At 44.8% G+C, this 24,643-nt stretch overlaps 1 protein-coding gene across 6 annotated transcripts in view; it reads right to left on the bottom strand.

Annotated features, from left to right (window-relative positions):
- Positions 1-24,643, bottom strand: part of LOC124019498 (receptor-type tyrosine-protein phosphatase U) — a 348,981-nt gene that overhangs the window by 16,594 nt on the left and 307,744 nt on the right. For all 6 annotated transcript variants that reach the window (XM_046334848.1, XM_046334850.1, XM_046334851.1 and 3 more), the window contains 4 exons: positions 19,132-19,286; positions 18,606-18,741; positions 18,143-18,292; positions 884-1,198 (listed from right to left, as the gene is read on the bottom strand). In XM_046334848.1, coding sequence (XP_046190804.1) covers positions 884-1,198; positions 18,143-18,292; positions 18,606-18,741; positions 19,132-19,286 — 756 coding nt within the window. The remainder of the gene's footprint in view (positions 1-883; positions 1,199-18,142; positions 18,293-18,605; positions 18,742-19,131; positions 19,287-24,643) is intronic.

Below are 24,643 nucleotides of genomic sequence, written 5' to 3'. Positions count from 1 at the left end.
CTGTGACGAGTGTTCTTGTAATTCATTAAGAGACAGTCAGGCAGACAGAGAGAGTGAGGGAGAATGTGTGTGAGAGTGAGTGAGAAACCTTGAGTTATAGCTTAGGGGTAGGACTAAAAGTGATATAGCTGATTCTCTAGAGATCGAAATGAAGCGAGGAGTGTTACTGAATCCACAATATCAATGTGGTCAGACATCATTGAGGCACAATGTGGTGTGAAAAAACAAATCCAAAAGCACACACACTCATACAATTACATGATGGCAGCGCAGCATGACTCTGACTGGCTAAGTCTTCTGCTATCAGAACTATGGACACAGGAGAAAGAGTTGAGCTAAGATACAGCATCCCAGACACTGCCAGTAGAATCAGAACTAGATTCAGACTCAGATCTGCAGCACTTCTCACTGTGAAAAGCGAAATGCGGATTCACATATAGAACACTGTCCCTTCCTAATAAACAGCATTCATTAACCTACAGTGCCTTGCGAAAGTATTCGGCCCCCTTGAACTTTGCGACCTTTTGCCACATTTCAGGCTTCAAACATAAAGATATAAAACTATTTTTTTGTGAAGAATCAACAACTAGTGGGACACAATCATGAAGTGGAACGACATTTATTGGATATTTCAAACTTTTTTAACAAATCAAAAACTGAAAAATTGGGCGAGCAAAATTATTCAGCCCCCTTAAGTTAATACTTTGTAGCGCCACCTTTTGCTGCGATTACAGCTGTAAGTCGCTTGGGGTATGTCTCTATCAGTTTTGCACATTGAGAGACTGAAAGTTCAAGGGGGCCGAATACTTTTGCAAGGCACTGTATATATTACATGCAAACAGTATACCTTAATATACATAAATACAAAAAAAATATAGCTCACCCAGGCAGAGTTGGACTGGTTGAGTTGGTTGAGCATGACCACCGAGGTGCAGCCGTAATCGAACACCAACCTCCAGAAGTCGGCGGTGGTGCCGGGGAGCGGGTGAGGGGTGACGATGAAGGCGGCGGGTTGGTGGAAGCTGTCAGTGAGTGCCGCGTTGATGTAGTTGTTGCTCTCGCCCTCAGTCGTGACCAGGAATGCCAGGGCACGGTCGGGCGGCAGCACGTCCATGCTGCGGTTCTTCTCCCGGTTCCTGGGGAGCAGGGCGATGCTGCACTCCTCCACGTCCAGGTGAGGGGTGACCGAGTTCAACGTCTGGAGGAGGAAGGGGAGGTGGAAAGGGAGGGAAGATGGAGGGGAGGAAGAAAAGAGGGGTGGGAGGGATGGATATAAAGATTTAATGGAGGGAGAATTTATGAGATTGGTGAGGAGAGGTGAGATGAAGTACCAGAAATAAAAATAGGTGATGAAGAAAAAAGAGGGAAAGGAGGGAATTAATGGAGGTGGACAGAGAGAAGGGGAGGAAGTGGGGGTGGAGAAACAGCGTGCTAATGGCAGATTGGCCACTCATTATTCTCTGTCAATACCAGTGACAGATTGGCCACTCATTATTCTCTGTCAATACCAGTTAGAAGCATCTTTAAATAGCTTAACATCACTCTGAAATAGTCATAGAGTTCAAAAACAAATTGGAAAAATTAGGCCAGCCTCATGCATAATGGACACAAATGTTATGAACCTTTGGGAAAACAAACGTAAAACTGAATATTTTGCACCTATTCCCTTTGAGGAACATTATGTCATGCAGGTGAATGAGGACCCAAAAGCGACTTGGCGAAAACAGAGTATTTAATCCAGAATAAACTTTACAAAACAAAAAGCATAATACTACACGTAAAGACGAGAACGGACTGGAGACTTGATCGAGAACTGCAGGTTGCCTCGGGAAGGCACTTGAACCTAGCAGACTCAGACACCTGCTCACCACGCAGCATCTGAGGGAAACACGACACGACAGGGCAAAACATAGACACAGCACGGTGAATTATAAATGAGGATCCGACAGGGCAGGTACGGGAAACAAGGAGTGAAATAGGGACTCTAATCAGGGAAAAGGATCGGGAACAGGTGTGGGAAGACTAAATGATGATTAGGGGAATAGGAACAGCTGGGAGCAGGAACGGAACGATAGAGAGAAGAGAGAGCGAGAGAGTGAGAGAGGGAGGGGGAGAGAGAGGGATAGAAAGAGGGAAAGAACCTAATAAGACCAGCAGAGGGAAACGAATAGAATGGGAAGCACAGGGACAAGACAAGATAATAAATGACAAAACATGACAGTACCCCCCACTCACCGAGCGCCTCCTGGCGCACTCGAGGAGGAATCCTGGCGGCAACGGAGGAAATCATCAATGAGTGAACGGTCCAGCACGTCCCGAGACGGAACCCAACTCCTCTCCTCAGGACCGTAACCCTCCCAATCCACTAAGTATTGGTGACCCCGTCCCCGAGAACGCATGTCCATGATCTTATGTACCTTGTAAATAGGTGCGCTCTCGACAAGGACGGGAGGGGGAGGGAAGACGAACGGGGTGCGAAGAAAGGGCTTAACACAGGAGACATGGAAGACAGGATGGACGCGACGAAGATGTCGCGGAAGAAGCAGTCGCACAGCGACAGGATTGACGACCTGGGAGACACGGAACGGACCAATGAACCGCGGAGTCAACTTACGAGAAGCTGTCGTAAGAGGAAGGTTGCGAGTGGAAAGCCACACTCTCTGGCCGCAACAATACCTAGGACTCTTAATCCTGCGTTTATTGGCGGCTCTCACAGTCTGTGCCCTGTAGCGGCAAAGTGCAGACCTCACCCTCCTCCAGGTGCGCTCACAACGTTGGACAAACGCTTGAGCGGAGGGAACGCTGGACTCGGCAAGCTGGGAAGAGAATAGAGGAGGCTGATAACCCAGACTACTCTGAAACGGAGATAACCCGGTAGCAGACGAAGGAAGCGAGTTGTGAGCGTATTCTGCCCAGGGGAGCTGTTCTGCCCAAGACGCAGGGTTTCTGAAAGAAAGGCTGCGTAGTATGCGACCAATCGTCTGATTGGCCCTCTCTGCTTGACCGTTAGACTGGGGATGAAACCCGGAAGAGAGACTGACGGACGCACCAATCAAACGACAGAACTCCCTCCAAAACTGTGACGTGAATTGCGGGCCTCTGTCTGAAACGGCGTCTAACGGGAGGCCATGAATTCTGAACACATTCTCGATAATGATTTGTGCCGTCTCCTTAGCGGAAGGAAGTTTAGCGAGGGGAATGAAATGTGCCGCCTTAGAGAACCTATCGACAACCGTAAGAATCACAGTCTTCCCCGCAGACAAAGGCAGACCGGTAATGAAGTCTAGGGCGATGTGAGACCATGGTCGAGAAGGAATGGGGAGCGGTCTGAGACGACCGGCAGGAGGAGAGTTACCCGACTTAGTCTGAGTCCGACAAGCAGCCACGAAACGGCGCGTGTCACGCTCCTGAGTCGGCCACCAAAAGCGCTGAATAGACGGAGTGCCTCGAACACCGGGATGACCAGCTAACTTGGCAGAGTGAGCCCACTGAAGAACAGCCAGACGAGTGGAAACAGGAACGAAAAGGAGGTTACTAGGACAAGCGACGCTGCGCGACGCAGTGTGCGTGAGTGCTTGCTTAACCTGTCTTTCAATTCCCCAGACTGTCAACCCGACAACACGCCCATAAGGAAGAATCCCCTCGGGATCAGTAGAAGCCACAGAAGAACTAAACAGACGGGATAAGGCATCAGGCTTGGTGTTCTTGCTACCCGGACGGTAAGAAATCACAAACTCGAAACGAGCGAAAAACAACGCCCAACGAGCTTGACGGGCATTAAGTCGTTTGGCAGAACGGATGTACTCAAGGTTCTTATGGTCTGTCCAAACGACAAAAGGAACGGTCGCCCCCTCCAACCACTGTCGCCATTCGCCTAGGGCTAAGCGGATGGCGAGCAGTTCACGGTTACCCACATCATAGTTGCGCTCAGATGGCGACAGGCGATGAGAAAAATAAGCGCAAGGATGAACCTTATCGTCAGACTGGAAGCGCTGGGATAGAATGGCTCCCACGCCTACCTCTGAAGCGTCAACCTCGACAATGAATTGTCTAGTGACGTCAGGAGTAACGAGGATAGGAGCGGACGTAAAACGTTCTTTTAGAAGATCAAAAGCTCCCTGGGCGGAACCGGACCACTTAAAACACGTCTTGACAGAAGTAAGAGCTGTGAGAGGGGCAGCAACTTGACCGAAATTACGAATGAAACGGCGATAGAAATTAGCGAAACCTAAAAAGCGCTGCAACTCGACACGTGACCTTGGAACGGGCCAATCACTGACAGCTTGGACCTTAGCGGAATCCATCTGAATGCCTTCAGCGGAAATAACGGAACCGAGAAAAGTAACGGAGGAGACATGAAAAGAGCACTTCTCAGCCTTTACGTAGAGACAATTCTCTAAAAGGCGCTGTAGAACACGTCGAACGTGCTGAACATGAATCTCGAGTGACGGTGAAAAAATCAGGATATCGTCAAGATAGACAAAAACAAAGATGTTCAGCATGTCTCTCAGAACATCATTAACTAATGCCTGAAAAACAGCTGGCGCATTGGCGAGACCAAACGGCAGAACCCGGTACTCAAAATGCCCTAACGGAGTGTTAAACGCCGTTTTCCACTCGTCCCCCTCTCTGATGCGCACGAGATGGTAAGCGTTACGAAGGTCCAACTTAGTAAAGCACCTGGCTCCCTGCAGAATCTCGAAGGCTGATGACATAAGGGGAAGCGGATAACGATTCTTAACCGTTATGTCATTCAGCCCTCGATAATCCACGCAGGGGCGCAGAGTACCGTCCTTCTTCTTAACAAAAAGAACCCCGCCCCGGCCGGAGAGGAAGAAGGCACTATGGTACCGGCGTCAAGAGACACAGATAAATAATCCTCGAGAGCCTTACGTTCGGGAGCCGACAGAGAGTATAGTCTACCCCGAGGAGGAGTGGTCCCCGGAAGGAGATCAATACTACAATCATACGACCGGTGAGGAGGAAGGGAGTTGGCTCGGGACCGACTGAAGACCGTGCGCAGATCATGATATTCCTCCGGCACTCCTGTCAAATCGCCAGGTTCCTCCTGAGAAGTGGGGACAGAAGAAATGGGAGGGATGGCAGACATTAAGCACTTCACATGACAAGATAGGTTCCAGGATAGGATAGAATTACAAGACCAATTAATAGAAGGATTATGACATACTAGCCAGGGATGACCCAAAACAACAGGTGTGAAAGGTGAACGAAAAATCAAAAAAGAAATAGTCTCACTGTGGTTACCAGATACTGTGAGAGTTAAAGGTAGTGTCTCAAATCTGATACTGGGAAGATGACTACCATCTAAGGCAAACATGGGCGTAGGCTTGTCTAACTGTCTGAAAGGAATGTTATGTTTCCGAACCCATGCTTCGTCCATGAAACAACCCTCAGCCCCAGAGTCAATCAAGGCACTGCATGTAGCACCCGAACCGGTCCAGCGTAGATGGACCGACATAGTAGTACAAGATCTAGATGAAGAGACCTGAGTAGTAGCGCTCACCAGTAGCCCTCCGCTTACTGATGGGCTCTGGCCTCTTACTGGACATGAATTAACAAAATGTCCATCAAATCCGCAATAGAGGCACAGGCGGTTGGTGATCCTCCGTTCCCTCTCCTTAGTCGAGATGCGAATCCCTCCCAGCTGCATGGGCTCAGTCTCAGAGCCAGAGGAGGGAGATGGTTGCGATGCGGAGCAGGGAAACACCGTTGATGCGAGCTCTCTTCCACGAGCCTGGTGACGAAGATCTACCCGTCGTTCTATGCGGATGGCGAGAGCAATCAAAGAGTCCACACTGGAAGGAACCTCCCGAGAGAGAATCTCATCTTTGACCACTGTGTGGAGTCCCTCCAGAAAACGAGCGAGCAGCGCCGGCTCGTTCCAGTCACTAGAGGCAGCAAGAGTACGAAACTCTATAGAGTAATCCGTTATGGATCGATCACCTTGGCATAGGGAAGCCAGGACCCTAGAAGCCTCCCCACCAAAAACTGAACGGTCAAAAACCCGAATCATCTCCTCTTTAAAGTTCTGGTAATTGTTAGAACAATCAGCCCTTGCCTCCCAGATAGCTGTGCCCCACTCTCGGGCCCGGCCAGTAAGGAGTGAAATGACGTAAGCAACCCGAGCTCTCTCTCTAGAGTATGTGTTGGGTTGGAGAGAGAACACAATCTCACACTGGGTGAGAAAGGAGCGGCACTCAGTGGGCTGCCCGGAGTAGCAAGGTGGGTTATTAACCCTAGGTTCTGGAGGCTCGGCAGGCCAGGAAGTAACAGGTGGCACGAGACGAAGACTCTGGAACTGTCCAGAGAGGTCGGAAACCTGAGCGGCCAGGCTCTCCACGGCATGGCGAGCAGCAGACAATTCCTGCTCGTGTCTGCCGAGCATGGCTCCTTGGATCTCGACGGCAGTGTTACGAGCGTCTGTAGTCGCTGGGTCCATTCCTTGGTCGGATCCTTCTGTCATGCAGGTGAATGAGGACCCAAAAGCGACTTGGCGAAAACAGAGTATTTAATCCAGAATAAACTTTACAAAACAAAAAGCATAATACTACACGTAAAGACGAGAACGGACTGGAGACTTGATCGAGAACTGCAGGTTGCCTCGGGAAGGCACTTGAACCTAGCAGACTCAGACACCTGCTCACCACGCAGCATCTGAGGGAAACACGACACGACAGGGCAAAACATAGACACAGCACGGTGAATTATAAATGAGGATCCGACAGGGCAGGTACGGGAAACAAGGAGTGAAATAGGGACTCTAATCAGGGAAAAGGATCGGGAACAGGTGTGGGAAGACTAAATGATGATTAGGGGAATAGGAACAGCTGGGAGCAGGAACGGAACGATAGAGAGAAGAGAGAGCGAGAGAGTGAGAGAGGGAGGGGGAGAGAGAGGGATAGAAAGAGGGAAAGAACCTAATAAGACCAGCAGAGGGAAACGAATAGAATGGGAAGCACAGGGACAAGACAAGATAATAAATGACAAAACATGACACATTAACAAGCATTCCACCCTAATGACATAAAACAATATGAACATAATAGTTGGATCATTAATGCACTACATCAATAATAGATCTGGGAAATGCTGATCTTAGTGATACTGGCTGGTATTGGCTCTATCTGGGCTTTGTGATAGATACGGCATGAGCAAAATATAGGTAGAGGTTTTATTGAGGTTGCACTTGGCATACATTGCATGGATCCTTTCAGAAGGAATGTCAGTTGGGTGAATTTCAGGATCAAAAGGGATTCACATGACCATCTAACTTAGGAAAGAACTAACAACCTGTAATCAAAGGAGTATTGACTCTCACCAATCAGAAGCTTGTTGAGGCATGAGGTCAGCATATAAATACCCAGACTTGTGCGTCGAAGTGCTGAGGGTTAATGTGAGGAGAGATTTTTTGCGAATGCAATGACTTGGGCGCTACGTTTTCGATTGACAGTGCATATATTTGTTAGTTAGCTAGTTATACAAACAGTTAAAACTGCACACCTCTGAGAACAAGCCATCTCAACCAGTTTACAGCTAATTATGCTAGTTAGCTAGATAAATCCAGGGCAAAGGGATGTGAGAGAAACGAGCTCAGCCATCTACACAGACACTCATTCAATTATTGACTGGGAACATGTTGTGAAAATGTTTACAACATGACATCACAATCAGAATGATTTGGAACTATTTCAAGCTGGGAAGATATTTACATGACACCCTGTAGCACTCATCTGTACAGATGTCATCTGACTACAGATGCCGTTCTGATTGTGATGTCATGTATATATATATATATATATATATATATATACATGACATATATATATATACATTTGTAATAATGACAATTACAACAATACTGAATAAACAATGAACACTTTGATTTTAACTTAATATAATACATCAAAATCAATTTAGTCTCCAATAAATAATGAAACATGTTCAATTTGGTTTAAATAATGCCAAAACAAAGTGTTGGAGAAGAAAGTAAAAGTGCCATGTAAAACAGCTAACGTTTAAGTTCCTTGCTCAGAACATGAGAACGCTGGTGGTTCCTTTTAACATGAGTCTTCAATATTCCCAGGTAAGACGTTTTAGGTTGTAGTTATTTATTATAGGACTACATCTCTCTATACCATTTGTATTTCATATACCTTTGACTATTGGATGTTCTAATAGGTACTTTAGTATTGACAGCCTAATTTCGGGAGTTGATAGGCTTGAAGTCATAAACAGCGCAATGCTTGAAGCATTGCGAAGAGCTGCTGGGAAATGCAGTAAAGTGCTGTTTGAATGAATGCTTACGAGCCTGCTGCTGCCTACCACCGCTCAGTCAGACTGCTCTATCAAATCATAGACTTAATTGTAATATAATAACACACAGAAATACGAGCCTTAGGTTATTAATATGGTCAAATCCGGAAACTATCATTTTGAAAACAAAACGTTTATTCTTTCAGTGAAATATGGAACCGTTACGTATTTTATTTAACGGGTGGCATCAATAAGTCTAAATATTGCTGTTACATTGCACAATGTTATGTCATAATTACGTAAAATTCTGGCAAATTAGTTCGCAACGATATATATACTTCTGTGTATTGATTTTAAGAAAGGCATTGATGTTTGTGGTTAGGTACATTTATGCAACGATTGTGCTTTTTTTTCCGCAAATGCGCTTTTGTGAAATCATCCCCCGTTTGTCGAAGTTGTCTGACTTTGTTAGGAAGAAAGTCTTCACACAGTTCGCAATGAGCCAGGCAGCCCAAACTGCTGCATATACCCTGACTCTGTTCCACAGAACGCAAGAGAAGTGACACAATTTCCCTCGTTAAAATAAATTCATGTTAGCAGGCAATATTAACTAAATATGCAGGTTTAAAAGTATATACTTGTGTATTGATTTTAAGAATGGCATTGATGTTTATGGTTAGGTACACATTGGTGCAACGACAGTGCTTTTTTCGCCAATGAGCTTGTTAAATCGCCCGTTTGGCGAAGTGGACTGTGATTCAATGATAAATTAACAGGCACCGCATCGATTATATGCAATGCAGGACAAGCTAGATAAACTAGTAATATCATCAACCATGTGTAGTTAACCAGTGATTATGTTAAGATTGATTGTTTTTAAGAAGATACATTTAATGCTAGCTAGCACCTTACCTTGGCTCCTTGCTGCACTCGCATAACAGGCATAACAGCCTGCCACGCAGTCTCCTCAATCGGACATGATCAGTGTCCAAAAATGGCAATTACCGATTGTTATGAAAACTTCAAAATCGTCCCTAATTAATCGGCCATTCCGATTATTCGGTCGACCTCAATTTGAGAGGCTAGTTGTGGGCACATATCAACTCCATCATCGCAGACGCCCTAAACCAACTCCAATTTGGATATCACCCCAACAGCTCTATAGACGACGCAATCTCAATTGCACTCCAAACGGCCATCACTCATCGCTTAGTCTCCTCATGTACTCCCTGTTCACCGACGACTCAAACACCATCATCAAGCTGCTGATGACATGACGATGGTAGGCCTGATCACCGGCGCGATGAGAGAGCCTACAAGGAGGAGGACTGTGACCTGGCAGTGTGGTGCCTGAACAACAACTTCCCTCATCAGTAAGACCAAGGAGTTGATCCTTGACTATGGGGGGGAGCTGCAGTGGAGCGGGTCGAGAGGTTCAAGTTCCTCGGTGTGACTTAAAATGGTCCACACACACTCTCACAGTCACCTCAGGAGGTTGAAAATGTTTAACATGGGCTGTCAAATCCTCAAAAAGTTATACAGCTGCACAATTGAGAGCATCTTGACTGGCTGATTACTGCTTGGTATGGCAATAGCACCACCCTAAATCGCATGGCGCTACAGAGGGTGGTGTGGACAGCCCAGTACATGACGGGGACAGAGCTCCCTGCCATCCAGGACCTCTATATCATGCAGCGTGAAAGGAAGGCCCAGAGAATCGTTAAAGACTCCAGCCACCCAAGCCATAGAGACTGTTCTCTCTGCTTCTGTATGTGGTACCGTTGCATCAAGTCTGATACCAACAGACTCCTGAACAGCTTCTATCCCCAAGCCATTAGACTGCTAAATAGGTAACTAAAGAGCTAACAACATGGCTACATGGATTATCTAATTTACCCTTTTATTTTATATTTGCACTGCACACTCACAGGGCGTTACACACATGCACACCGACACTTCCAAACACGTACAAACACTCACTTCATAATTTGCTCACACACATAATATGCACATGCAACTCTGTTTGTCATATATCCTGATGCCTAGTCATCTTACCCCTAAAGTGACAGTATTTACCACTCCAGTATTCCTGCACATTGTTAATATGGTACTGGAACTGACTGACCCTGTAGATAGTATGCTTACTTTCTCGTGTTCTTCTTATTTTCCATGTGATTTTGTTCTACCTTATATTATTTTTAGGATTACATTGTTGTTGATGACTGTATTGATGGGTTTAGTGCTTCCAAGAAAATATTTCACTGTACTTGTGCACGTCAAATTAAAACTTAAATGGGGGGGATGCGTGTGGGCCTATTCCAGTATGAAATGCAGTACTTTGAAATGTGAAACCTTGAATCTATGCTGCTGCTCTTATAGTAGAGTCAGTAGACAGTACCGTTTGGAGGGCTAAGAGAGGAAATTAAGGCATGTGGGAACACACCTGGTGCTCCTCTATCCTAATCAGAATCAAATAAAGTGCTCTGAGACCATCACATTCCCAGCTTCCCACAAATTATGGGAGATTTGAATGACAATCATACACTTATAAAAGTGAGAGGAAACTGGAATCCATGTTTTGCCATTCGCAAACACATATGCATATGCACACACATGCAAGAAGACAGGCAGGCACGCATACATACGCTCACATTCATGCACTGATGCACATACACCTGCACCAGACCTTAAAAAAATTAATAATTTTCTGAGATCTTTATTCAAACATTTTTTAAAAGTAGTAGAGTAACTATTTGTTCCCCCAGAACAATTTTGCTGTGGGAACGAACAGGTCATTTGAAGGTGACTACAACCATTTGTGCCTGGGTAATAAACTGTAATTACTTTCGGAGCAGCAAAATATTTGTATTTGTTATGGATCCCCATTACTCAACCATGCACCTTAGAAGCTGCTGCCCCATGCACATAGACATGGAATCACTGGTCAGTTTAATAATGCTTACATACTGTTTTATTAATTTCATATGTATATACTGTATTCTACTGTATTTTAGTCAATGCTACTCCGACATTGCTGGTCCTAATATTTATACATTTCTTAATTCCATTCTTTTACTTTTAGATTTCTATGTATTGTTGTGAATTGTTAGATACTATTGCCCTGTTGGAGCTAGGAACAGGAGCATTTCGCTACACCCACAATAACATCTGTTAAATATTCTATATTTCATGGGGTCCATCAAAATTAAGGAAGTTTATACAATTTTAAAAACATTACAACACAATCACAACAGATTTCACAAGACATTAAGTGTGTGCCCTCAGGTCACTACTCTACTACCACATATCTACAACACAAGATCCATATGTACGTGTGTGTATAGTGTGTATGTTATCATGTGTGTTTATGCATGTCTGTGCCTGTGTCTCGTCACAGTTCCTACTGTTCCATAAGGTGTATTTGTATCCGTTTAAAAAAATCTGATTCTACTGCTTGCATCAGTTACTTGATGTGGAATTGTTGTTAAGTGACTGTCCCACTGGATGTCATAAGGTGAATGCACCAATTTGTAAGTCGCTCTGGATAAGAGCGTCTGCTAAATGACTTAAATGTAAATGTAATGTAATGGAATAGAGTTCCATGTAGTCATGGCTCTATGTAGTATTGTGCTTCTCCTATGGTCTGTTTTGGACTTGGGGGCCGTGAGGAAACCTCTGGTGACAGCCCTTGTGGGGTATGCATGTGTGTCCGAACTGTGCGCCAGTTGGTCAAACAGACAGCTCAGTGCATTCACCATGTCAATACCTCTCACCAATATAATTAGTGATGAAGTAAATCTCGCCTCCACTTTGAGCCAGGAGAGATTGACATGCAATATTATAAATGTTAGCTCTTGGTGTACATTTAAGGGCGAGCCGTGCTGCCCTGTTCTGAGCCAATTGCAATTTTTGTAGCACTCCTCCTTTGTAGCACCTGACCACACGACTGAACAGTAGTCCAGGTGCGACAAAACTAGGGCCTGTAGGACCTGCCTTGTTGATAGTGTTGTTAAGGCAGCAGATCAAAGCTTTATTATGGACAAACTTCTCCCCATCTTAGCTACTGTTGTGTCAGTATGTCTTGACCATGACAGTGATCCAAGGTTACTCCAAGCAGTTTAGTCAGCCCAAATTCCAGCAAATATTCTTTACATCATAAACATAAGAATCACTACAAAACGTCTTGCATGACCTATAATGGACTATATTAGGCCCAGTCTTTGGAACTTTGGGTTTCCTAGATATTAGCATGTTGTTACATAATACTTTGGTAATAGTTTTTTAATTGCAGAACAATTAGCTGAGAGTTTGTCACTACTGTACACAAGAGAAATAGTGACTGTTCCTTATTCCACTGTAACAATTCCATTATTAAGCAATTTCCAAAGTCCTATGTAACAACAATGTTGCTATTGTAATAATCAAAGTTACTATATTACTTTATGTCTCACTCATTATGAAAATATGTCTTGTTCATTTTGAAGCAGCAAAAGTGGTCTACTCTAATGTCCCTCGTGCATTTTATTAAGACCTATCCAAACCATGCACTTATGATCATATATTTATACTAATTCAACTACCGTAAAACTTCAATCAATATCCCAGGTGTTAATTTGATGAAATCACCGAACACAAAAGTTTGTTTATCAGAGAAAGGCTTCTATGTCACGCCTTGGTCTTAGTGTTTTGTGTTTTCGTTGATTGTTTGGTCAGGCCAGGGTGTGACATGGGTTTGTTTTGTTGTATTTCGTATTGGGGTTTTGTGGTTATTGGGATTGCGTCTGAGTAGGGGTGTTGTATGGGCTTGGCTGCCTAAGGCGGTTCTCAATCAGAGTCAGGTGATTCTCGTTGTCTCTGATTGGGAACCGTATTTAGGTAGCCTGGGTTTCGCTTTGTATTTCGAGGGTGATTGTTCCTGTCTCTGTGTAGTGTTCACCAGATAGGCTGTATTAGGTTGCACTTTCCGTTTGTTGTTTTTATATCTTTCAGTTATTTTCATGTATCGCTATTCTTTCATTAAAGACATGAGTAACCACCACACTGCATTTCGGTCTGACTCTCTTTCAACAAACGGAGAACGCCGTTACAGAATCACCCCCCACACACGGACCGAGCAGCGTGGTAACAGGCAGCAGCGAAGGGAGGACGTTATGGACAGCAGAAGCTTGGAGTATACGACGTTGGAAGAAATAGACAGGTGGGCGGTCAACATTTAAGTCATTTACATTTACATTTAAGTCATTTAGCAGACGCTCTTATCCAGAGCGACTTACAAATTGGTGCATTCACCTTATGACATCCAGTGGAACAACCACTTTACAATAGTGCATCTAAATATTTTAAGGGGAGGGGGGTGAGAAGGATTACTTTATCCTATCCTAGGTATTCCTTAAAGAGGTGGGGTTTCAGGTGTCTCCGGAAGGTGGTGATTGACTCCGCTGTCCTGGCGTCATGAGGGAGTTTGTTCCACCATTGGGGAGCCAGAGCAGCGAACAGTTTTGACTGAGCTGAGCGGGAACTGTACTTCCTCAGTGGTAGGGAGGCGAGCAGGCCAGAGGTGGATGAACGCAGTGCCCTTATTTGGGTGTAGGGCCTGATCAGAGCCTGGAGGTACTGAGGTGCCGTTCCCCTCACAGCTCCGTAGGCAAGCACCATGGTCTTGTAGCGGATGCGAGCGTCAACTGGAAGCCAGTGGAGAGAGCGGAGGAGCGGGGTGACGTGAGAGAACTTGGGAAGGTTGAACACTAGACGGGCTGCGGCGTTCTGGATGAGTTGTAGGGGTTTAATGGCACAGGCAGGGAGCCCAGCCAACAGCGAGTTGCAGTAATCCAGACGGGAGATGACAAGTGCCTGGATTAGGACCTGCGCCGCTTCCTGTGTGAGGCAGGGTCGTACTCTGCGGATGTTGTAGAGCATGAACCTACAGGAACGGGCCACCGCCTTGATGTTAGTTGAGAACGACAGTTTGTTGTCCAGGATCACGCCAAGGTTCTTAGCACTCTGGGAGGAGGACACAATGGAGTTGTCAACCGTGATGGCGAGATCATGGAACGGGCAGTCCTTCCCCGGGAGGAAGAGCAGCTCCGTCTTGCCGAAGTTCAGCTTGAGGTGGTGATCCGTCATCCACACTGATATGTCTGCCAGACATGCAGAGATGCGATTCGCCACCTGGTCATCAGAAGGGGGAAAGGAGAAGATTAATTGTGTGTCGTCTGCATAGCAATGATAGGAGAGACCATGTGAGGTTATGACAGAGCCAAGTGACTTGGTGTATAGCGAGAATAGGAGAGGGCCTAGAACAGAGCCCTGGGGGACACCAGTGGTGAGAGCGCGTGGTGAGGAGACAGATTCTCACCACGCCACCTGGTAGGAGCGACCTGTCAGGTAGGACGCAATCCAAGTGTGGGCCGCGCCGGAGATGCCCAACTCGGAGAGGGTGGAGAGGAGGATCTGATGGTTCACAGTATCGAAGGCAGCCGATAGGTCTAGAAGGATGAGAGCAGAGGAGAGAGAGTTAGCTTTAGCGGTGCGGAGCGCCTCCGTGATACAGAGAAGAGCAGTCTCAGTTGAATGACTAGTCTTGAAACCTGACTGATTTGGATCAAGAAGGTAACCCAGAGAGAGTGCCGGAGCCCGCCTGGGATTCGCTGGAGCAGTGCGAAGAGGGCTATAGTAGAATGGAGTCAAAGAGAAGGACACGGCGGCGCAGAAAGAAACCCGAAAGTCACCCCCAAAAATATATTGGGGGAGGGCTCAGGGAGAGAGTAGCAGAGTTAGGAGTCAGACCTGAGCCTACTCTCCCTGTTAATTGTGAGGAGCAGCGATCAAAGGACTTCTGGACTTGGGTGGAGATATTAGATGGAAAAGGACCCTGGGCTCAGCCTGGAGAATATCGCCGTCCCAAGGAAGAACTAGAGGCGGCTAAAGCGGAGAGGCACTGGTATGAGGAGGCAGCACGGCGACGCGGATGGAAGCCCGAAAAGCAGCCCAAAAAAATTATTGGGGGGGGGGGGCTTACAGGGAGTATGGCTATGCCAGGTAGGAGACCTGCGCAAACTCCCTGTGCTTACCGGGGGGCTAGAGAGACCGGGCAGACACCGTGTTATGCTATGGAGCGCACAGTGTTTTCAGTGCGGGTGCATAGCCGGGTGCGGATCATACCAGCCCTTCGTATTGGCCGGGCTAGAGTGGGCATCGAGCCAGGTAAAGTTGGGCAGGCTCGGTGCTCAAGAGCTCCAGTGCGCCTGCACGTTCCGGTCTATCCAGAGCCACCTCCACACACCAGTCCTCCGGTAGCAGCTCCCCACACCAGGCTTCCTGTGCGTGTCCTCGATCCAGTATCACCAGTGCCAGCACCACGCATCAGGCCTACAGTGCGCCTCGCCTCTCCTGTGCTGTCGGAGTCTCCTGTCTGTTCAGCGCTATCAGAGCCTTCCTTCCCTCCTGCGCTGTCGGAGTCTCCCGCCTGTTCAGCGCTATCAGAGCCTTCCTCCTCTACAGCGCTGCCGGAGCCTCCTGCCTGTTCGGAGCAACCTGAGCTGTCAGTCTGCACGAAGCAGCCAGAGCTGTCAGTCTGCATGAAGCAGCCAGAGCTGTCAGTCTGCAAAGAGCTGCCAGTCTGCAAGGATCTGTCAGTCTGCAAGGAGCTGTCAGTCTGCAAGGAGCTGTCAGTCTGCAAGGAGCTGCCAGTCTGCAGGGTGCTGTCAGCCTGCATGGAGCAGTCAGAGCTGTCAGTCTGCATAAAGCAGCCAGAGATGTCAGTCTGCATAAAGCAGCCAGAGATGTCAGTCTGTATGAAGCAGTCAGAGCTGTCAGCCTGCATGGAGCAGTCAGAGCTGTCAGTCTGTATGAAGCAGCCAGAGCTGTCAGTCTGCATGAAGCAGCCAGAGCTGTCAGTCTGTATGAAGCAGCCAGAGCTGTCAGTCTGCAAGAAGCAGCCAGAGCTGTCAGTCTGCAAAGAGCTGCCAGTCTGCAAGGAGCTGTCAGTCTGCAAAGAGCTGTCAGTCTGCAAGGAGCTGTCAGCCTGCATGGAGCAGCCAGAGCTGTCAGTCTGCAAGGAGCTGTCAGTCTGCAAGGAGCTTCCAGTCTGCATAGAGCAGGTAGATCCGCCAGTCAGCCATGATCTTCTAGATCTGCCAGTCAACCAGATTCTTCCAGATCTTCCAGTCAACCAGTCTCTTCCAGATCTGCCAGTCTGCATAGAGCAGCTAGATCTGCCAGTCAACCAGAATCTTCCAGATCTGCTAGTCAACCAGAATCTTCCAGATCCGCCAGCCAGCCAGGATCTACCGGAGCCTACTACATGCCTGAGCTTCATCTCAGTACTGGGCTTCCTCTCAGCACTGGACTTCCTCTCAGTACTGGGCTTTCCCTCAGTCCCGGGCTGCCCCTCAGTCCCGAGCTGCCCCTCAGTCCCGAGCTGCTCCTCAGTTCAGTGGGGTTCTGGGTGAGGACTATTAGGCCATGGTCGGCGGCGAGGGTGGATTATCCCGGGACGCGAAGGGGAGGAACTATGACTTTAATGGACGTCCCGAGCCTATCTAGTTTCACCAGATAGGCTGTAATAGGTTTCACGTTCCGTTTGTTGTTTTTGTATCTTTCAGTTATTTTCATGTATCGCTATTCTTTCATTAAAGACATGAGTAACCACCACGCTGCATTTCAGTCCGACTCTCTTTCAACAAACGAAGAACGCCTTTACATTCTACCTGAGCCAGGTGTCTACTGCACACCACTTTTGCTGAATTGTATGGTTAATCGTTTAATTTCAGCATTAATTTCCATCATTCTATTATATATATTTTTTTCCTGCACTAATCTGTTTTCATTTATATACTGTCACGTTTCTTTTGTCTTAGTATTCCTCTATAAACAAAACAACAGAGGGCGATCGGACGATTTCTGTTTTTTTTTTGCTTGCCAGTTAGCTAGCAGTTCTCAGCTGTTAGCAGCCAATGCCTAGCTGTTTCTTACTGAAGATAAAAACTTGTTGAATTGAATTATGTAACGTAACAAATCTAACATTTGTTGTAATTCATGGTAATTCATGGTAACCTCGTAAATAATTAATTTAGACACGTTTATTTGCTGAAATGTGTGTCGTTGCTAGCCTATTAAAAAGGGACAGGCAGCTATTTGAGATGCTGCCTTTAATTGAAGTTGTACAGTTGTAAATGTGTTTCAGTCTTCATCAAATTGTTTGACATCAAATATGTATGTTTAGTTTTTAAATAACTTGCATATCTTCATCTCTTCATATTCATATCTTCAAATATTATTTGGTTTTCTGAAACATATCAAAATACTTAAATTGTTTTTCTGAGACCTGTAATTTGAATATCAAGGAAAATAGTTTACTTTTAGTTTAAACTCTATATAAAATATATTTGATAACCTTGAATATTTGAAAAGTTGGTATTTTCAAATAAACTACAAAATACAACTATTTTCACCTTGGTTCTGATGTGCACACACGCACCTTTTTGTCAGCTCTTCCGCATTGTAACTAATTTCTCTCTACACCATCTGTTGACTTTTCAAAGCTTGTGCCACTGAGTGATTGACTGTATTTTTCCACAAGAGTGCTGTTTTAAATCAGTCTAAATTTTCCTGTTTTCTGCTACAATGTGCTGGGCTTCTGAACCATCCAGCATCGTTACATCAACTGACTTCAGGTCAGACACAACTTCTGGCTGATCCCCACCAGTCCACCAGCAACAAAGTCATAATATCCAACAGTGCTTCAATTTAGTATTCTAGGTTGGGGTTGTGTTGTTTTGTCTTAACCTTTTCTGAGAAGTCACTGAAAACAAATTGTATTTCACAACGAAACAGAAGGTGTATTAATCCATTTCGGTGTGTGACTGACCTGGAACTCTTCTCGTAGCTGGGAGGAGTTGCTCTGAGAGTCCACCCTCAGCATGTCTTTGTAGGTGAGGGCAAACTCATTCACCAAAATGGCCGTCTCTCCACACAGACAAGCCTCCAGGATGGCATCATGGATAAATATGTACTGCTCCTTAAGATAGAGAGAAAGTGGGGAGGGAGCAGGGTATGGATAGAGAAAGAAGAGAGAGAGAGAGGGGAGAGAGAGAACAGAGAGAGTAAGAACATGAAGAACATAGGATGATATCACAAAGAAAGTGGGCGAGGATGGTACAGAGGACGGGGGGGAGTGTTAGAGAGAAAGCGAGAGGGAGAGAGATAAGAAAGAGAGAACAGGGAGAGTTAGAACATAAAGAACATAGGACCGCATCACAAAGAAAGAGTATGAGGTGTGGAAGGGTGGCGGTAGAGAAATATCATTATGTACTGTAGACCAGCCCATTCACCTCTGTCTGGATCATGTTAATGCGTCGTGAGCACAGGGTTTTGACACAGTTGTAGATGTCCACCACGCCCTCACACTCGGCCATGTCCAGCATGACGTCCAGCACGATGTAGCAGCCTGTGCGGCCCGCCCCCACACTGACACAGGGAGAACAGCATGTCACTCTCACTGAACTCTGACCCTTTAGAACAAGCCTTCACATACAATACTGTAATAACAGTGTATAGATAAGGGTCGAAAAGCAACTCTTGGCTCTCTTTTTCTTTGGGTGACATGAAAATAATAGAATCAGGGCTAGGGATGGATGCAATTCCCCTATACAAGGCTTCAACCACAGCAGGTAAAACTGGCTGATATAGCGTCCTACTCATAACGTAAAACTGATGAAAGTTTATTAAAATTATGTCATTTCAACCAGTTTTGCCCACTGGGACGAAGCTTTAAAAACAAAGTAGTAACGGTTACATGAGTATTGACAGCTAGCAGGAAGTGGTGTACTGCAGTGTGCGTTGATTGGAGGCTGGTACCTGCAGTGGACGACCACGGGTCCGGCATCAGGGGGAGTGGATGCTTTGACCCGCCGTATGAAGGCCAGCAGGCCTGTGGCGTGGTAGGGAACCCCATGCTCCGGCCAGGACGTGAAGTGGAACTGACGCACCTCGTGTTTAGCTGAGTAGCCCCTCTGGAAATACAACATCAGAATAATAAAAAGATTAGATGAGTTACAGAGCCTTCAGAAAATATCATAACCCTTGACATTTTGTTGTATTACAGCCTGAATTCAAAATGGATTAAACATGTTTTTTTCCCTCACCCATCTACACACAATACCCCATAATGACAAAGTGAAAACCTGATTTTAGAAATGTTAGAAAATGTATTGAAAACCAAAAACAGATATCTAATTTACATAAGTATTCACACCCATGGGTGAATACTTTGTACATGGGTGAATACTTTGTAGAAGCAACTTTGGCAGATATTACAGCTATGAGTCTTTCTGGGTAAGTTTCTAAGAGCTTTGAACACTCGGATTGTGCAAAATGTTGCCCATTATTCTTTTCAAAATTCTTTAAGCTCTGTCAAATTTGTTGTTGATCATTGCTAGACAACCATTTCAGGTCTTGCCATAGATTTTCAAGTAGATTTATATCAAAACTGTAACTCTGCCACTCAGGAACTTTCACTATCTTGTTGGTTAGCAACTCCAGTATAGATTTGGCCTTGTGTTTTAGGTTTGTATTCCAAGGCATAAAAGGTATTGGAGTGGCCATCACAAAGCCCTGACCTCAATCCTACGGAACATTTGTGGGCAGAACTGAAAAAGCATGTGCGAGCAAGGAGGCCTACAAACCTGACTCAGTTACACCAGCTCTGTCAGGAGGAGGGACAACATTCAGCCAAGTTATTGTGGGAAGCTTGTGGAATGCTACCCGAAACATTTGACCCAAGTTAAACAATTTAAAGGCAATGCTAGTAAATACTAATTGAGTGTATGTAAACTTCTGACCCACTGGGAATGTGATGAAATAAATAAAAGCTGAAATAAATCATTCTCTCTCTCCTATTATTCTGACATTTCAAATTCTTGAAATAAAGTGGTGATCCTAACTGACCCAAGACAGGGAATTTTTACTTGGATTAACATTTACATTACATTTAAGTCATTTAGCAGACGCTCTTATCCAGAGCGACTTACAAAAATGTCAGGAATTGTGAAATATTGAGTTTGAATGTATTTGGCTAAGGTGTATGTAAACTTCCGACTTCAACTGTATGTAAACTTCCTGTACAGTACAAAAATAAAGGTGTATGCGTGTGTATAGTGAGTATGTTTGTGTTGCTTCACAGTCCCCGCTGTTCCATAAGGTGTTTTTTAAATCTGTTTTACAACAGTCATTTGATGTGGAATAGAGTTCCATGTAGTCATGGCTCTATCTTGTACTGTGTGCCTCCCATTGTCTGTTCTGGACTTGGGGACTGTGAAGAGACCGCTTGTGGAATGGCTTGTAGGGTATGCATGGAATGTTCGGGCTGTACGCTAGTAGTTCAAACAGACAGCTTGGTGCATTCAACATGCAAGTATTACTGAAGTCAGTCTCTTTTTGTTCAGCTGACCACACACGACTGAACAGTAGTGCTGTTAAGAAGGTAGAGCTATGGGACAGACTTCTACCCATTTTAGCTACCCTTGTGTCAATATGTTTTGGATACGGCAGTTTACAATCCAAGGTTACTCCAAGCAGTTTAGTCACGTCCACTTGCTCAGTTTCCAAATGATTTATTCCCATGTTTAGTTGAAGTTTAGGGTTTAGTAAATTATTTGCTTTTAGTTATAGGAATATGTAGGACTAACTTATTCCTTTGCAACCCACTCTGAAAATAACTGGAGCTCTTTGTTAAGTGTTGCAGTCCTTTCAGTCGCTGTCGTAGCTGACATGTACAGTGTTGAGTCATCTACATACAGTGGGGCAAAAAAAGTATTTAGTCAGCCACCAATTGTGCAAGTTCTCCCACTTAAAAATATGAGAGAGGCCTGTAATTTGCATCATAGGTACACTTCAACTATGACAGACAAAATGAAAAAATCACATTGTAGGATTTTTAATGAAAATTATGGTGGAAAATAAGTATTTGGTCACCTACAAACAAGCAAGATTTCTGGCTCTCACAGACCTGTAATTTCTTCTTTAAGAGGCTCCTCTGTCCTCCACTCGTTACCTGTATTATTGGCACATGTTTGAACTTGTTATCAGTATAAAAGACACCTGTCCACAACCTCAAACAGTCACACTCCAAACTCCACTATGGCCAAGACCAAAGAGCTGTCAAAGGACACCAGAAACAAAATTGTAGACTTGCACCAGGCTGGGAAGACTGAATCTGCAATAGGTAAGCAGCTTGGTTTGAATAAATCAACTGTGGGAGCAATTATTAGGAAATGGAAGACATACAAGACCACTGGTAATCACCCTCGATCTGGGGCTCCACGCAAGATCTCACCCCGTAGGGTTAAAATGATCACAAGAACGGTGAGCAAAAATCCCAGAACCACACGGGGGGACCAAGTGAATGACCTGCAGAGAGCTGGGACCAAAGTAACAAAGCCTACCATCAGTAACACACTACGTGCCAGATGTGTCCCCCTGCTTAAGCCAGTACATGTCCAGGCCCGTCTGAAGTTTGCTAGAGTGCATTTGGATGATCCAGAAGAAGATTGGGAGAATGTCATATGGTCAGATGAAACCAAAATATAACTTTTTGGTAAAAACTCAACTCGTCGTGTTTGGAGGACAAAGAATGCTGAGTTGCATCCAAAGAACACCATACCTACTGTGAAGCATGGGGGTGGAAACATCATGCTTTGGGGCTGTTTTTCTGCAAAGGGACCAGGACGACTGATCCATGTAAAGGAAAGAATGAATGGGGCCATTTATCGTGAGATTTTGAGTGAAAACCTCCTTCCATCAGCAAGGGCATTGAAGATGAAACGTGGCTGGGTCTTTCAGCATGACAATGATCCCAAACACACCACCCGGGCAACGAAGGAGTGGCTTTGTAAGAAGCATTTCAAGGTCCTGGAGTGGCCTAGCCAGTCTCCAGATCTCAACCCCATAGAAAATCTTTGGAGGGAGTTGAAAGTCCGTGTTGCCCAGCAACAGCCCCAAAACATCACCGCTCTAGAGGAGATCTGCATGGAGGAGTGGGCCAAAATAACAGCAACAGTGTGTGAAAACCTTGTGAAGATTTAGGGTATATAGGGTATATGACAAAGTATTGAGATAAACTTTTGTTCTTGACCAAATACTTATTTTCCACCATAATTTGCTAATTATTTTCTGGAATTTTTTTTCTCATTTTGTCTGTCGCAGTTGAGGCGTACCTATGATGAAAATTACAGGCCTCTCTCATCTTTTTAAGTGGGAGAACTTGCACAATTGGTGGCTGACTAAATACTTTTTTTGCCCCACTGTACATAGACACACTGGCTTTACTCAAAGTCAGTGGCATGTCGCTAGTAAAGATTGAAAAAAGTAGGGGGCCTAGACAGCTGCCCTGGGGAATTCTTGATTCTTCCTGGAGTATGTTGGAAAAGCTTCCATGAAAGAACACCCTCTGTGGTCTGTTAGACAGGTAACTCTTTATCCACAATATAGCAGGGCGTGTAAAGCCATAACACATACGTTTTTTTCCAGCAGCAGACTATGACCGATCACGTAAAAAACGCACCGAAGTCTAACAAAACAGCACCCACAAGCATTTTATTATTCATTTCTCTCAGCCAATCAGTCATTTGTGTAAGTGTTGTGCTTGTTGAATGTCCTTCCCTATACTTGCTGAAAGTCGTAGTCTAGAGGTTAGAGCATTGGGCCAGTAATTGAAAGGTTGCTGGATCGAATCCCCGAGCTGACGAGGTAAAAATCTGTTGTTCTGCCCCCGAGCAAGGCTTTAATCCACTATTCCTTGGGTGCTGAAGAAGTGAATGTCGATTATGGCAGTCCCCCACACATTTCTGATTCAGAGGGGTTGGGTTAAATATGGAGGACACATTTCAGTTGAATGCATATTCAGTTCCCCTTGTCAATTTATTTACTGTAAAATAGCATTGTACCTGGTCAAACATTTTTTTCCAAAAGTTTACTCAGGGTTGGTAACAGGCTGATTGGTCAGCCACTTGAGCCAGTAAAAGGGGACTTTGCTAGTCTTTGGTAGCGGAATTACTTTTGCTTCCCTGCAGGCTTGGATGCACACACTTTCTATTAGGCTTAAATTGAAAATTTGGCAAATATGAGTGCCAATGTCGTCCGCTATAATCCTCATATATTTTCCATTCGAGTTGTCAGACCCCGGTGGCTTGGAATTGTTGATCGAAAACAATCATTATTTCACCTCTTCCACACTCACTTTAAGGAATTCAAAATTACAATGCTTGTCTTTCATCATTTGGTCAGATATACTTGGATGTGTAGTGTCAGTAATATCATTCGGTTTTGTGATGTACTGATTTAATGTGCGGAGTTTGCTTTTTTCCCCAAAAATTCATTTTATTGTGCGCCAAAGCTTTTTACTATCAATATTCATGTTATTTATCTATGTTTCATAGCGTAATTTATATTCTATTTAGTCACATGATTTCTTAAATTTGCAACACGTTTGCCAATCGGTGGTGCAGCCAAATCTATTTGCCATTCCTCTAGCCTCATCCCTCTAAACCTATTCCTCATCAATCCATGGGGATTTAACAGTCATTTTCTTAATGGGTACATGCTTATTAGTAACTGGAATAAGCAATTTCATAAACGAGTCAAGTGCAGTGTCTGTTTGCTCCTCATTACACACCACGAACCAACAAATATTCTTCACATCAACAACATAGGAATCACTTCAAAACTTATTGTATGATCTCTTATACACGATATTAGGCCCAGCATGTGGAACTTTGGTTTCCTAGATATGGCTACTATATTGTGATCACTACATCCAATGGATTTGGATACCGCTTTAAACCACATTTCTGCAGAATTAGTAAAGATATGATCAATGTTGATGATTTAAATCCTGTGCTGTTTGTAACTTCCCTGATCGGTTGACTGATACCCGTGAACCAGGTTAAAGGCACTGGTTACAGTTTGAAGCTTTTTCTTGAGTGGGCAGCTTGATGAAAGCCAGTCAATTTTGAAATTGCCCAGAAAATATACCTCTCTGTATCACATTCGTTATCAAATATTTCACAGATGTTACACAAATACTGACTGTTAGCACTTAGTGGTCTATAGCAGCTTCACACAAGAATGGGCTTTAGGTGAGGCAGATTAGCCTGTAGCAATATTACTTAATCAGTATTTAACATGAGATCCTCTCGAAGCTTTACAGGAATTTGGTTCTGAATAAAAACACTACTGGCATTTCTGTAAATGTTATAACCCTGTATTGCTCCCACTGTATCAAAAATATTATCCAAGTATATCAGAGATAGAATATGTCATTCGTTACTAGCAAATTATTGATATCATGAACCTAGTTTCTTAATCTACATAT

Source organism: Oncorhynchus gorbuscha, unplaced genomic scaffold (genome assembly GCF_021184085.1).
Source record: "Oncorhynchus gorbuscha isolate QuinsamMale2020 ecotype Even-year unplaced genomic scaffold, OgorEven_v1.0 Un_scaffold_609, whole genome shotgun sequence".
NCBI lineage: Eukaryota > Metazoa > Chordata > Actinopteri > Salmoniformes > Salmonidae > Oncorhynchus > Oncorhynchus gorbuscha.
Note: the sequence above shows the minus strand (reverse complement) of the source record. Positions and strands in the feature narration are given on the sequence as shown.